Genomic DNA, 15773 nt, shown 5'->3' with positions numbered 1-15773 from the left:
TAGGAAAAATTCCCTTAAAATAGTCTCCTGGAACATAAACGGGGTCAGAACTCGAAAACCCGAGATAGAAGAAATAATATCAGAGAGAAAACCTGATATTATAGCCTTACAGGAAACAAGAATACAACCAAATACGCGATTGAATATCATGAATTATGAGATATATAGATGTGACAGAATCGCAAACACTGGGGGAGGTGTTGCCTTACTGGTCAGACGAGATCTGAAACACTATTTTAAAGGAAGATCTGACGAGTCACAAATAGAAACAGTGACGATTGTAGCTGAAATAAATCGACAAAGAGTCGAAGTCACATCGGCATATAAAAGACCCCCAAATAACCTATTGGAAGAAGAAATCAACAACTTACTAGATGGAACAAACCCGAAAATCTGCATCGGAGATTTTAATTGCAAATCTCCAGAATGGAACAGCAGGATGGAAAACAGAAATGGCAGAAAACTGAAAGATCTCGCTGAAAAACATGAAGCTATCGTTATTGGACCTGAAGAACCAACGTACCTAGCATTCGGAAATGGATTACCAGATATAATTGATATCGCAATTATGAAAAATATCACTAGAGAATTCTCGATAGAGACCTTGTGGGACGGAACCTCTAACCACAACCCCATCGAATTAACAATAGGAGATGGGCCAAGAAGAGAACTAATGCAAACAAGAGAATACACCGATTGGACGAAATATAGCCATCTGATACAATCGGAGGTAACAGAAATACCGACAATCAACACACCGGAAGACCTAGAAAGAGCAGTTGATAAACTAGAAAAGAATATAATAGATGCCTACAAAAAGAGCACAAAGAAAATAACGAGACCAGCACCGATACATCCACACGGTGATACACCCAGAGAAATCAAAGATCTCATCAGGGAAAATCGGAGACTAAGAAAATCATACAGGCTCAACAAAACAGATATAAATAAGAGAAATCTAAACCGACACAGCTAAGTTCTAAAAAATGCCCTGAAGGACATGAGAACAAATAGATGGAACAAAAGAGTTCAAGAACTAAATACTATCGATCATTCTGCATGGAAAATGCAAAAATGTCTGAGAAGAGAAAAGACTAAAATACCACCTCTCCACGGAGAAAGAGGAATGGCATATACGAATATCGATAAAGCAGAAGCACTGGCGGACTCGATAGAAAGAGAATCGAGAATAAATTACAGACCTGATGACGATAATGACGAGCTGGAAGATCTTGTAGAGAACAACGAAGAAGAAATGGACGAACCACCAGTAGACGACAAAATAGAAAAACCAACTTCTCCATTTGAAATAAAAGAGATAATCAGAAGCTTGAAAAATAGAAAAGCTCCCGGAAGTGATAAAATAACGAATGCTATGTTGAAGAAATTACCTAGAAAAGGTATAGCTGCTCTCACAAATATTGCAAACGGTATAATGAGGACTGAACACTATCCGGAAAAGTGGAAAACTGCAGAAGTCATAGTGTTCAACAAACCAGGCAAAGATAAGAAATTCCCCCAAAACTACAGGCCGATAAGTTTATTGTCCGCCCTAGGAAAAGTAGTAGAAAGGGTAATCGCTAGAAGGCTTACAGAAGAAACTGAAAATCTGAATCTCATTCCAGCAGAGCAATTCGGATTCAGAAGAGACCACTCAACTGAACAGCAATTACTGAGACTCACAGAATACATAACAGAAGGATTCCAAAATAAACAAGCAACCGGTCTTGTACTACTAGATGTCGCCAGAGCATTCGACAGAGTATGGCATGAAGGATTGATTTACAAAATGAGATATGCTGGATATTCAATGAAACTGTGCAAGTTGATTAGGAATTATTTGAGGAACAGAAGATTCTACGTGAAAGTGGAAGGAGAAAACTCCACAACCAGATATATGGAAGCAGGGGTGCCTCAAGGGTCAGTACTTGGGCCGTTACTGTATAACATATATATTCACGATATACCAAAATCTCCAAGGACTATGCTGACACTATATGCCGACGACACAGGAATCGCAATGCGACATCGCAAGCCAGAAATTATAGAAGGAATGTTACAAGAAGCTATAGAGGAAATAAATGACTGGTGTATTAAATGGAAAATAAAACTCAACGGACAAAAGAGCCAAGCGATATTACTGCAGAAGAGGAGACTAAGAACTACAACAAATCTAGAGGTAGATGGAGAAGAAGTCGAATGGAAAAACGAAGCAAAATATTTAGGTATCACCCTAGACAAAGGTCTAACATGGAGAAGCCATATCAAACAAGCCGTTGACAAAACCAAGGCAGCGATGAATATGCTCTACCCGCTGATAGGTAGAAAGAGCCACATGTCAAATGAGACAAAATTGAAAATAATCAAAGCCGTTGCTAGACCGCAACTGACTTATGGATCAGGTGCTTGGGGATTCGCGGCAAAGAGCCATATACAAAGAATTCAGGCAACAGAAAACAAGCTACTACGATGTGCCATAGATGCGCCTTGGTTTGTCAGGAACAAACAGATATATCGAGATTTGAAGTGGGAAACCATCACCGAATTTATGAAGAGGAAAGCTGAAAAGTTATTCGAAACAGCGAAGGAACATCGAAACGAAGAACTCAGGAGACTAGTGGACTACGATCCGGAGGAAGACAGAAGAAGAATGAGAAATTACAAAAGGAGACCGAGAGATCAATTGAGGAGAGATTAAAATGAGTACGACAACTTATTAAAACTATACTAAGAAGAGATATCCGAAATGGACGAACATGAAAACCCTAGCACAACAATGTGCAAGAAGAAATCAACCGATTAAGGGATAAATGGTTTATAGGCAAATGCCCGGAACCAACAAAAAGCAGGTTAGGTTTAGTGGGTCGCGAACTCAGGAGAGTGAGTAACCCCACAGTGTTCCCTAGAAATGGGTTCCTCTGGGCGAGAGATAGAGCCCCGTGTTTTCACGGTCGCAGATTCCCCTATAAAAAAAAAAAAAAAAAAAAAAAAGATAAATATTCATTGATGAATTCTGAATATTGGGCCTTTCGTTCAGGGAAACTTTCAAGTCTCTTTTCTAAATTTAAAAATCTCTTTTTTGCTTGAGAGAATGAATCACCTAGTTTGGAAGGTTCATTTGGACCTTTGAATGGTAGGTCATCTACCAGACGGCAACCGAATGGTTGTGTCTTTGAATATTTGTTCAGCTTGTTGCTCTGCTTGAGTCAATATAGATTCAGATTGAATTTGTACTTCTTCAATTTCCCAAAATTTGGTTAAAGTATCATTCAACATATCATCTGGATTGGCAGTAGGTTCTGTACATTCGAATAAATATTGTGATGCATTTAAATGAGTTGCACGAGACATGCATCCTGACTGAGGAATATTTCCAGCAATTAAATATCCTAGATGTGAATTTTGAAGAACAGGCAATCCAGGACCTAATTTAATTATACCATCAGTAATGATGTCAAAGTATATGTCTGCACCCAAAAGTATATCAACATTAGATGGAGTGTTGAAATGGATATCTGCTAATTGAATGTTCATTGGAATAGGAATAGAACTCAAATTAATTGGTAACTGTGGTTGTTTACAAGTTATAGTTTTAAGAACAGCACAAGAAACACTAAATTTTCGGTCGGTGTGTACTAATGAGTGAATTTTTAGATCAATCATTCTATTTGACACAGAACAACTTTGAGAGATACCGGAAATTTGAATTTTTTGGTCATAAGTTTTGAGATTGAGTTTTCTAACTAAATCTTCAGTTAAAAATGATGTTTGACTTGCTGAGTCTGTCAAACAACGAGCTATAATTGTCTGGTTGTGAGAATTATACAATTTGACACATGCCGTAGCTAGAAGCACTTCATTATTAGAGGACTGTACTGAAAGAGAAGACAAATTTTGAGCAGAAGAATCAACCTCTTCTCGCACTGGAATGTATGGTTGAGCACTAGTGGATAAATGGGAAGATGCTTGCGTCGAACTAGTTGATCTGGATGGTTCATCATGAGATCTGGAATGGGAAAATGAATTTCGAGATGAATTCTTATTGAAATGCAATAAACTATGATGAGACCTTTGACAGTTGGAACATTTGCGTTGACTAGAACATGACTGAACAGTCTAATGAAAGACAATTCAAACAGGCATTTTTTGCTTTAGCAGCAGCATGACGATCGTTTGGAGATAAATTCAGGAACCTTTTACAGGAATATATTCTGTGCTCATCGGTACCACAGATGAAACATTTGAAGAATTTAGTTTTATCTGAAGTATCAACATGATAAGAACTACGAGAAGTATTATTATTTTTGTGCGAAGAATTTAATTTTGAATTTTGAGTTGACTCACTCAAATTTTCGAGAACCTTATATTTTCTTTCTAAAAATTGTATAAATTCTGGGAGCGTTGGAAAATCGCGAACATTTCTTTCCCCTTCAAATTCTTTTCTTAAACCAAAATCTAGCTTCTGTGTGAAAATTTGAATAAGGATCAAGTCAGTAAGTTTTTCTGATAAATTATAGGTGTTTAAAGCTGCCAAATTTGTTTTAATTTGTGAAATAAAGTTTCTCAGATTGTTATCATTACCTTTTGTTAAGGATGGAACATTCAGTAAATTTCTTATATATGCGTTAACAATTAGGTATTTATTATCGAATCTATCCCTCAACGTATTAATAGCTATGGGAAAGTTCAACCCGATCACTTCCAAATTTTCTATGAGTTGTAATGGCTCCCCTGTTAGAGCAGATTTCAGATACATTAATTTTTGAACATTAGATAATTTTTGATTATTTGTTATCAGTGCAGTAAATAGTTCGAAGAAGCTTGGCCAGTGTTTGATATCGCCCGAGAAATTTGGAATAGAAATTTCAGGTAACTTTATACTTGAATGAGATATTGTAGACCGATTATCAGTTGAAGAATTGGATTGTTGAGTGTCCTCAGACTGATTAACAATTTTAGTTACAAAAGAAATCAAATCAAAATATTTATCTTCCATAATTTCTCTGTCTTGATGATGTGATTCATAATCCATAACCTCTAATTCAGTTTGAAAATTGTCATAGTCTTTGAAAATTTGCATTAGTTGTTCCAAACGTAATTTACATTGAACAATATCAAGAGGTTTATCTTGTTTGAACCAATTTTCCATTCTAGTCATCTTGGCTTTAACTATACCTCTGTTTTTAATCAGAGTTCTCACTTCATCATCGACTTCACTCGATTTTGAATTATCTTCAGACATTGTAATTGCTATAAGCACAGTAGAAAACAAAGCTCAATAAAAAATGAGACGAAATTTGCACGATGATAGTGCTACTTATCGAAAATCCAGCGATGAACTCGCTCAGTAGAAGTATTAAACAACCAGCTGTCACCCGATTCCTTTGTCTTCTGGGGGTGATTAAAATCCAACCATGAAACAGCAAACCTCTTCACTACTCCTCGGGATAGGAATTGAAATCAACCTTCACTCTCAAATACGGCTCGAATTGGACCAAATTTATGTATCCATTCAATAAGATGAACACATAAATATTTGTGTTGCTGGTTTTTATTAGGGAACGAAGAATTGAACAATACTGTAGGTCGGTCCTGGTCACTCAACGAATATTCTTTTTAGAATTGATTATTTTAGGATAGAAAATTGAAAAGCTTCTGATGAATTGACTGATGTATTTTCGACTGTCTTTTTATATTAACGAATCACCCTAGTAACTAATATGACATGAACACGCACGCTATTTTAATGAAAATTAAACACCTGATACACCACTCAGTACAAACACTTTATGTGGTTTCTTAGGGTTGTATTGCTTCAAAGTTGATTGAGCTTTTGTTGGGATAATTTGCTCATCAACAGCAAGGTGTTCTTCTTTGGGTACAAGGAGCCACCTCTCTTTTACTTCGCCCTAAAATGGGCAAATTTTGTAAAGTTTTTCATAGCCAGGTTCATCGTACTTTTTCAAGTTTGTTTTGTCATTGAAGTGAAGAAAAAAAGTTTTATTTCTTCAAACCGTTTGCACGTCATGGCTTGGGTTATTGCAGGAATGTTCAAAAGTAGCCCAGCGAGCACAGAATCATCTCAGAGATGTTAAAAGTAAGAGATTTCGAAACATTGAACATCCACTGCGATATTCTGTTCATACATGAAGAGAACTTTTATAGAACAGCCAATGTCCGCCGCAGGCGGCTATTATAAGGATATCGCTGGGATGTCACAAAAAGCACTTCTCTGAAGTATTTTTGATAGATTTTTCATGGACACAATAGAACCTTTCCAGAGCGTTTTGCGCACACGAAATCGTTGTTTGTGAGACATTTTATGAACTTCTTTTGTGAAGCCTTTTTTCATTCATTTGAATGTTTGATGATGCCATATTCTGTTCCAAATGAGCTACTCAGTTTTGAAATGGAATACAGAATAGTATATAAGAATGAAAATATTTTAATGATACTTCAACAGGTACCAAAAATAAATCACATTCAACATAAAAAATTCAATAACAAAAAAGAAATTGATTAATAATATATGTACAGAAAGAGAGAATAAACAAAACAAAACAAATATATCACATTCAATATAAAAAACATAAATACAAACAACAAACTGATTAATATTTTAAGAACAGGAAAGAAAAAATAAATAAAACAAAAAAAAATATCACATTTAACATGAAAAAAACAGAATTAAATAAAATAGGAAACAAACTGATTATAATATAATATTACACATGTTACAGAAAGGGAAAATGATAAAAAAAATATACATATAAGAGTTTATTTTCCCCTTTTTTATCGTCCCTCCTCTGCCTTATATATATGCCTGAACCATTCTTTGGCATAGAATTCGAATTCTTCCCTTGTGATTTGGGATTTTTTTTGGGCCACATCTACAAAATAAAGACAACTCAAACAATAATTCTCAAAATATATTATTGGTGAGATGATTTTTTCCAATTAAAATAACAAATAAAATTGCTGCATGAAAAGATCTGGAAGATTTGAGTTGTATATAGCTCCTGAACAGGTTGATTTTCGAAACTTGATTTTATTTATTTGTACTCTGCTATTTTAAGACCGAACCATAGAAGGTGTTTCTAATAATAGGAACTTTTCTGGGACAGTTTGAATTATTTTATGATTCACTAACGATGAATGGTTATCATCATCATCGAGATGATATATTTGAGATGAGAAATATTTTGGGAATTATCAACGGCAGAGACAGATTATCGAAAAATGTTGAAATCCTCGAGATATGGCTTGAATTTCATAAAGTTATTTCTTGAATCATTATAATAACCTTTAATATTTTTCGATTATTTATCTCAACCAAATAACAATGATCTATAATAGTCCCAAATGCACAAATAAGATTAACCACGCAGCATGGATTCTTTTGAGGTTATAGGTATGTTTCTGGACATTATGATTTAATTCATGTAATACTCACTTATAATTATTTTTGGTCACAATGAAGAGATCCATCCTTAATTCACAACCAAAACCAACAAGGAAGTAGTTAATATTAAACAAATCACCAATCGACTTTCAACTCCGAACAGTCCACACCCCAAACTACGAAGAAAATGGCGGCAATGTAAAATAGGTGAATTGTATATTGTTTATCTGGAAAAAACCTTTCAAGGCAAACTATGCGATGTCTGAGCAGATAAAATACCCGTTAACATTATTTTCAACTCACTAATACCTCTCAGTAGGTAGACGAAGAAATGCCACAGATGGCACAGAACAGAAGAAATAAAGATTTCCAATAGCCTTCGAAGACTTCTTTGGGAAGAGCATATTACACGTTGCAGAAAAACATCCTCATGCCAACATTTTCGAAACATCCCAGGGATGTGCTCGCTGGGAGTGCTCCAATAGCTTCTAGTGGATGGCAGGTGTTCTACAGATATGTAAATACAAATTCCAATGAAACTATTTATCTCTTCTTTGGTTATATTCGGTGGCTTATCAGACTTACTTTGAACCGCATATAATTTAGTTTGGTCATTAATATACATGAGTATATTATCGGTGAATATAGGAACTTGAAAAATTCGTAACCCTCAAATTTCATAATGGTGTCTCCTAACGATTGGGACCCCTTGAATAAGGCATTCTCGGCAGGAAAACTCAAATATTTGTCTTCCCGATTCAAATGAATTTGAGGGGAATATCGTCTTCACGAATGCGAAAGAAACAAGAAACACTTACCGTTTAATGAATTATTTTAGTTTTACTGAAATCTTTTTTTTTCAAGGTTTTTTGACCACCACAACTTGGCGAAAAATACGTTGTACCACAGGTGCAAGCCGGTGGGAAAACTGAAGTTTACCTAACTCACAAAATAAACGTCAGATGGCTTCAATAGTTCTCGAACGCCGAGAAGAGAGTGTGCCGAATATGGAACAGAATGCGTTCACTGTTTTAAGTTTGGTTTAGTTTATAAGGGGGTTACGTTTCACTGCGACCTCAAGGTCTATTGTGTCCCCCATCAGAGTTGTTCTAGCGACTGCGCTATCTACAGCTCGCCATCCGACAATAAAAATTACTTTTCAAATCCTTATTTAATTTGGAGCAAATTCGGTCTCTTGACTTTTTGCTGTACGAGGTACCGTTTCCGGGTAAAACAATAAAACACATATACGTAGTTAAAATTTCTTGGTTATGATCTGGACCACCCTGTATTTGACAGCGTCTGTTTCAAAATAGCGACCACCCCTGTTGGCAGACGCTTACGATTTCAATTCAGTTAAGATCCTAGACCATTTTGACACAACATTCATCTTGCATCTTGGTTATAATTGGAAAGTTCTAATCGATTTTTTCACATATTTTCAATTTTTTTTTATCCAATAAGGCGACCACTCACGAACGGCGGACGGACGGTTTCAAGTTCACATTATTAAAATGAACCAAAATGCCAAACCAAACCTTTGGTAACTTATGAGGTAGTTGTTTTTGCTGCCAGCTCTCGGACTATTTGGAATGATCCAATCCTGGAAGAGTCCGCCAGAGTAATTCTCTTTTGTTTTCTTCCTTTTCCGAGAATTCTCTTTTGTTTTCTTCCTTTTCCAGAATTCTTTCTTATAGGTTTTTTTGCTTACACTTCAGAAAGGCTCTGGGCCAGTAAGTGGCGTTTGTGCTCCTTTTCTGGCTAGTGTGTTAGCCTCTTCGTTTCCTTTGATTCCCGAATGACCAGGAACCCAGACTAAAGAGCCTGTTTTTCTTGCCTACTTAATTTAGTTTCCTTCGGCACTCCCATATCAATTTTGAGTCAGTGACAGGTGTTCAATGCTTTGATAGCGGCTTGACTATCAGAGTGTATCACTATGTCACACCCCTGATAGTTTCTTTCCAGGTTTATGTCCACGCATCATTCGATTGCGATTATTTCCGCCTGAAAAGCTCTCGAGTGGGAGCCTAATGCTATTGTACACTTGGTGCTCGCTCCGTGTATTCCAGCGCCGGCTCCTGTCGTGGTTTTGGAACCATCTGTATACCATTTAATGGTATTTCTTTTGAAATTTTGGGTAGTCTATTCCTCTTCCCAACCTTTCTTTTCACATGGCATTGTATTGAAGTTCTCTTCAATGCTTACTTTTTTAATCATAATGTAACTAGGTAGGTTCGCTGATGAGATACAGAGGCGTAGCAAGGTTTTGTGGCACCCGGGGCGTAATTTCAACTTGTCACCCCCCAATATTACATAACAAACATTGTTGAGCCTTTTTTGTTTATCAACAAAAAAATTTATTTGAAGTGTTTGAATCATGGGAACAGAGGAGGGAAAGGAAACATGTAAATATTTTAATGAACAAAATCAGTTTTTTTCACAATTTTTTTTTGAGAATTTCTTCTTTCTGACTTTGCTTTCTGCAAACTGAGAAATAGCTTCATCAAAGTCGATCCCTCTGGCTACACCATTCTCAATAGATAAAATAGCTGAGCTAGAGAGTCGAGCTTGGCTCATAGTAGATCTGAGATATGTTTTAATTAGCTTGGTTTTAGAAAAACTCCTTTCACAGGAAGCAACAGAAACACACAATGTGAAGTAAAACCTCAGTGCTAAAGTTAAATTTGGTACAGAATCTAGAAGCTCAAACTCGACTATAAATTGTAGCAGTCTCAAAGAACTCCACTTCACAGCCTCTTTTTCAGGAACATAAGCAGCCTGTAAAAACCTCCTCAGACGTGGGATTTCCTTCAACATGTCTTCTGTAGACATCTCTTCATAATTACTAACCAAATTGCCAACTAATTCTGGCAGTTCAGTTTCTGAACTCTTCAGCAAGTTCTTGGACTTCAAGATAGCAAATCTTAGTGATATCTCTTCCATGCCTTGGCAACGAGTGTTTATTTCTGTATGAAATGTGTCAATGCACTCTAACATCGATCGTTTAAGTTCTGCTTCCAACGTTAGTGGCTCGTGGATAGCTTTCTCTCCGGTCATAGATTTCTTTCTCCTGAAGGTTCTTCTTTTCGCTGGAGGAATTTCCATCTCTTCACAAATACCTTTCGCAAATTCCATTGCCTTTTCAACAAGGACTTCCCTGTTTTCAATGAGAAAGACTCTTAAACTTCTCATTCTGAGAGGCACTTTTCGAAACTTAATCCTACACTTTCAAGGTATTTCTGAGTATGATTAACTTCTTCTAGGACACTATTTCATAGACATAAATAGCACAAGAACGAAAAATCACATACTGCAGGTATGAAAGTTTGAGCTGTTCCTTTAGTGTCGATAGTTTCTGAAGGGTCACAAAGTTCCTCAATGGTATCGGCAATCTTCTTGAAGCTCTTGAACACAGGCTTAACAGCCTCATAGTGAGCACTCCACCTGGTTTCTGCAAGCCTCTTGACCGTAACTTCAACGTTTGCCAAGAGAATATTCCATCTGTGGGTTGAGCCTGAGAAAAAAACATACAACCGAAAAACGTCACACATGAAGAAACTGTTGCAAAGGAGTGCACTCCGCAAAGATTGAGGGAATGGTTGGCACAAGGAACAAGCAATGCTTTAGGATTAATCTCTCGAATCCTAGCTTGTACTCCTGAATGTACTCCAGCTATGGTTGATGCGTTATCATAGCCTTGGCCTCGGCACATTGCTAAATCCAGACCATCTTCTTCAACTGCATTTAGGATATCCTGTGTAATGTCTATGGCTTTTTTTCCTGTAAAGTGAAAATAGCCTAGAAATGACTCTTTCACTTCAACTTTCTTATTCTCTATGTGCACGTAACGAATGACTTCACTCATTTGATCAATGTGCGACACATCGGGGGTGCTATCAAACATTATTCTGAAATACTTTTCCTTCTTGATATATCTCAAAATTTTTTCCTTTACCATAGCACCGAGAAGTAAGATTAACTCATTTTGTGTAGTACGGGACAAATACTTTGTCAATACTTTATGTGAGACTCACTGCTTCGATAATAATTCAACGAGCTCTAAAAAATTTCCTCTGTATTCTGATACCACATTTTCCCTGTGTCCACGAAATGGGAGATTTTGTCCAGCTAAAAACAAAGTGACATCCAGAAGTCTTTTCGAAATATCTCTCCATTTCTTTTTTTCTGTTTCAGCTACTGTTGGGTTTGCCGTATCAATGGTTTTATTGGCATTCAGATTCAGCTGTAAAGTTTTCCATTTTTTATAGCAACTGTCATGTTGATCAGAGATTTCATGGTTCCAAACTTTTGGATTGAGTTTCCACCAAGCTTCAAAACCAGTAAAATTTAGATGTTTTCAGATTATTCAAACTTTCATTTGTGGCAAAAAGTCTACAACAAAAGCAGTACAAGGCCATTCAGATATGTCCGAGTACAAAATTTGGCTGCTATATACTTCTTCACTTTCGGCGGTTTGTGCATCCACATCATCTGTGTTTTCTTCATCTGAATTTGCAAATACTTCCCTTTTTTCCCTATGGTCTTCTCTTCCTTCTGTTCTTCCTTCCTAAGAAGGAATGTCAGTAAGTTCATCATTGCCAACTCCACCCTCGAACTCGGATTGAGATGATGTAGCAGTAGCAGTATGTACTTGACTACAGAATGAAGCTTCAGTATCATTCGTTAATGTAGGTTTCACAAATCTCAGCATCGAGCTAGCCAGAGACTGAACCTCCAAAATTTTAGACTTCTTTTTCCTCTGCTGAGCTCCACTCGGACGATTAAATCGCTTCATTTTGTATCTGATCTGAAATATGAAAAAATTCCGGCTTTGTCTTTGTAGATTCCAGAAAAAAGTATCTCAATAATTCAGCTTTGCTATCCCTTAGGTATTGTTATTCTCGATATCATAAAATCATACACCGTACTTAAGATGTTCGTATCTCCTCTGTAGTTTTTTCTTCTAATGTATATCATTTCACTTAGAAGACGTCTGAAATAATGCTCTTCTTTATCTAGGATACTCACATTTTCAAAATTAAATCTATGTCCCTCTCTGTGTGTGTGTGTTGTGTGAGTGCAGTTTTGTTTTCAGCTTCTAAATGTTTGCTATCATTTTTATGTTGTCGAATTCTATCTTTTAGATATTGTTTTGTTTGGCCCACGTACACTTCGTCACAATCCTGGCAGGGAATTTTATATACCAGACTAGACTGCATAGTAATAGGGGTTTTGTCTTTTGAAATTTATTTTATTGTTGTCAAGGATATTATAGAATGATGTTGTGCAACCAAACTCTTTGAATATGTTGTGCAGTCTGTAGAAGAATCCAGGGAAAAACGCGAGCTTGAAATACTTCAGCTTGGTAGTCACCTCAGGTTGTGGGCTAATGTTTGTTGTGTTAGCCATTGTGTTGACATTGCGATAAATAACTACAAGCTTAAACAGGATCGTGTTTCTCTTGCCAGAAATAGTAGGAATGTCAACATAAAGGCTAACACAACAAATATTAGCCCACAACCCCGAGACATGTATTCTGAAAACACAAGTATATTTAATGGTTGTCTTTATGAGAACCCAGGCACGTGGATTTACTTGCTTCTGGTCATAAATCAAATTTGATTCCCTACATGCCAAACCCTTGATTTGACTTTCTTTGTTGATCCAAGGTTCCTGGATCAAGACAATGCCTAATTGCAGCCTCGCAAACAACCTTGCAATCACAGCCGAAGACCCCTTCGCGTAATGCAGGTTTACCTGCGCTACCTTTGTGAAGATGAAGGCTGGTTTTACGGGGTTTTTGCCACCTCCTTCATCTCCACCTGTCCCTCCTCGACTTCCATAGGAGAGGTTTCTTCTCCAGAATTCGGGCTGGTCTTCTGGCCTTCAGTTGAAGTTCGAGCCGCCGGACAACTCCGCAAAGTCTCCAGGGGTGCAGAGCAAGACTCCGCCTCCCCGGGAGGCCCAGCAGAGCCGGAACAGCTAGGTTCCTGGGATGTGGAGGCCATCTCCACATCCTCCGAAACTCCGTCCGGGCTATCTTTCTTCCCCAACCCTGAGACTGGGACACGACCGAACCGAAAGTTCAGGTGGCCTCCCTTTGTCCTCAGGGTTTCCTCGGATTGGGGATCAATCCTAATAACGATGATCTTTCCTTCACCCTCCTTTTTGGAGTTCAGCACTCTCCACGCCTCAATATTGAGGTGGGAATTTTGAAACTCGACAAGCCGGAGGATTTTCTCCGGCTCCATCTCGAGGCTTCTCGGGAAGAAGACCATAGTTTTGGTAGGACTTGGGATGTCGTCTCACTCACCAACTCGGGTCCTTGTCAAGATTTTATTTGCGGTACTGACCTCATAAGCCAATCCGCCGACTCTTGAGACCCATAGTCCACGAGCATTATTCCACTGTGGAAATGGATGCCCGAGAAGTGTATCCCCTTCTCTGTGCTCTGACACATCTCCTCCACTAGAGTGTCCTCAAGAGTGGAGAGTTGTTTGGCTTCCAGGATGATCGTAGGATATTCCTTGGGAATTATTTCTATCCTGATCGCCACCTGTGTTTTGACGGCTGCAGCATAACCAGTGGCATGCCCGGTTTTCGCTGCAGCTGTCTTCTGTTTGTTCGGCGGAGGCCACGGAGGAGTCGTTATTTGCTCCAGCCTCCTTTTGCCGTGTTCTCTCCATGTCGGAGAATCCTTTGTGTCCGGCGCTGAATGGCTCGCTTTCTAGCATCCTCAGGTTCTAAGCCCCGATGAAGAAGTCGCAATTACTTCCTCACCCCTGCTCCACTGAGCCCTTTCCTCAGTGGGTCGTCTCTGCCGCCTGGTTGTCCTAGTTTGGCAGTTCGAACGGCAGACGATTTTTCGGTCGTCTGACCACCTTTTCCTTTGCAGGGTGCCCGCATGCAGAGGTAAGGGGTTAAATACAATGGATTGCCCCCCGGTACTCCAAGGTCGAAACCAGTAAAGACTAGTCTTCTATCTAGCCACGCATCTCTCGGCCCGGTTTCCCGCCTTGGATTTAAAATTTTTATTCAGGTTTTTTCCTCTTGGTCCGGGCGGTCAAGCCAAGACCTCCCGCCCCACTGGACCGCGAGACATGACCACGGACGGCAAGCAGGCATGGTATAGCAGGATGGTCCCGAGGTATGCTCGGGGTCCCATCTGGCATTGTTTATCCTGGTGCAATCCCTTAGCCACGAGACTAGAGCCGGGATAGGAGAAGTTGGTCCGCGGCAAGGTATTAAAAGGCTGCCAGTTGAGTTTTTACGCACAACGAGCGGATTTTATTTCCCTGCAGGCCTCCTCCTCATGTACAATCATCGGTGGAGGCCACCTCCTATCCGCCACCTGGAGACGCGCCGGGTCCGTACTTCAGCCCTTGACAAATGATATACATTTGTCATTCAACATTGTTGTTCTAAACTGATTCATCTGTTTGAAAATAATGGTTGTATTCTGCTTTTCATCTGTTAGTTACAAAAATCTATAGCGTACGATCAATCAGTAAGTGTCTGATTGACAGATTCGTAAATAATGCTATTCTGGAAATGTTCCTTTAACTATCTTCTTTACAGTGTTACTTTTGAACTATTTATCGTAAATATAGTTACGGATTCTTGTAAGCTAGAGTCATTCATTCATTCATTGCTGTATCCCGTTACCGGGAATAAATCTACAAAAAGAAGAAAAAAAAACTGCGGAAACATACTTGTAATTTCTTAGGGCTAGTTGCGACTGTGTGCCCTCCTGTGACTAAAGAGACCCAACCGTGACCTGCAGATCCTTCCACACTCAGGGCATTGATAGTCACTAACCAGATCTGCCCGCCGCTGTATCCTTCTCGATTCTCCATTATAACTGGTGTACCAAAGACCTCCACTGTGACCTGTCCAACGCTAGTTGTTCCCAGTTATGATTCGCATTAACTAATTTTAGGGATTGATGTAGTGTATTCTTAAACCGCTTATACTGACCTCCTGGTTTCCGGGCTCCCTCAGTGAATTCGCCATATAGAGCTATTTTGTAAGCTACAGATCACTATAGAAACATCCAGAATTGCAATTTTCCTGTAAGCTTATGAAAAGTTACAGATTGGCTTACAGATGAGAGCAAAATAGCACCATAAGTTGAAGAGAACATGTTCCAAATTTGGCACAGTACGCGGTAAGGGTTTAATTTCCAGACAACGGTCGCGTTTCTACTAATGTTATTTTTCAACCCTTTCAAACAATTTTTCGACGAACTTAATTCTAACGTCTTACGTCTTTCTCAATTTACGTCTAAATTGACAACCCCTCCTAGCCTACCTATCAGTATCACACCTAACAATAGGAACAAAAATAGAATAACAACTATAACAATAACGTT

At 38.4% G+C, this 15773-nt stretch overlaps 1 protein-coding gene across 1 annotated transcript; it reads right to left on the bottom strand.

The window, feature by feature from the left end:
- Positions 1 to 5753: 5753 nt before the first annotated feature.
- On the bottom strand, positions 5754 to 11306 carry LOC123321713. Its single transcript, XM_044909444.1, has 3 exons — positions 10714 to 11306; positions 9875 to 10559; positions 5754 to 5909 (listed from the first exon to the last, which is right to left on the bottom strand). The coding sequence occupies exons 1-3, from the start codon at positions 11304 to 11306 to the stop codon at positions 5754 to 5756; spliced, it is 1434 nt and encodes a 477-aa protein (XP_044765379.1).
- Positions 11307 to 15773: the final 4467 nt, after the last annotated feature.

The sequence above is a fragment of the Coccinella septempunctata genome, chromosome X (assembly GCF_907165205.1).
Source record: "Coccinella septempunctata chromosome X, icCocSept1.1, whole genome shotgun sequence".
Classification (NCBI taxonomy): domain Eukaryota; kingdom Metazoa; phylum Arthropoda; class Insecta; order Coleoptera; family Coccinellidae; genus Coccinella; species Coccinella septempunctata.
Note: the sequence above shows the minus strand (reverse complement) of the source record. Positions and strands in the feature narration are given on the sequence as shown.

What these genes read in the sequence shown, in the direction of transcription:
- LOC123321713 (XM_044909444.1), bottom strand. Translation starts at nt 11,306, where the DNA reads ATGTTTGATAGCACCCCCGATGTGTCGCACATTGATCAAATGAGTGAA. An exon ending in CTCAAACTTTCATACCTGCA is followed by an intron (nt 10,560 to 10,713) that starts GTATGTGATTTT and finishes CATTGAAAACAG; the next exon opens with GGAAGTCCTTGTTGAAAAGG. An exon ending in CTCAGTTTGCAGAAAGCAAA is followed by an intron (nt 5,910 to 9,874) that starts GTCAGAAAGAAG and finishes TGCCCATTTTAG; the next exon opens with GGCGAAGTAAAAGAGAGGTG.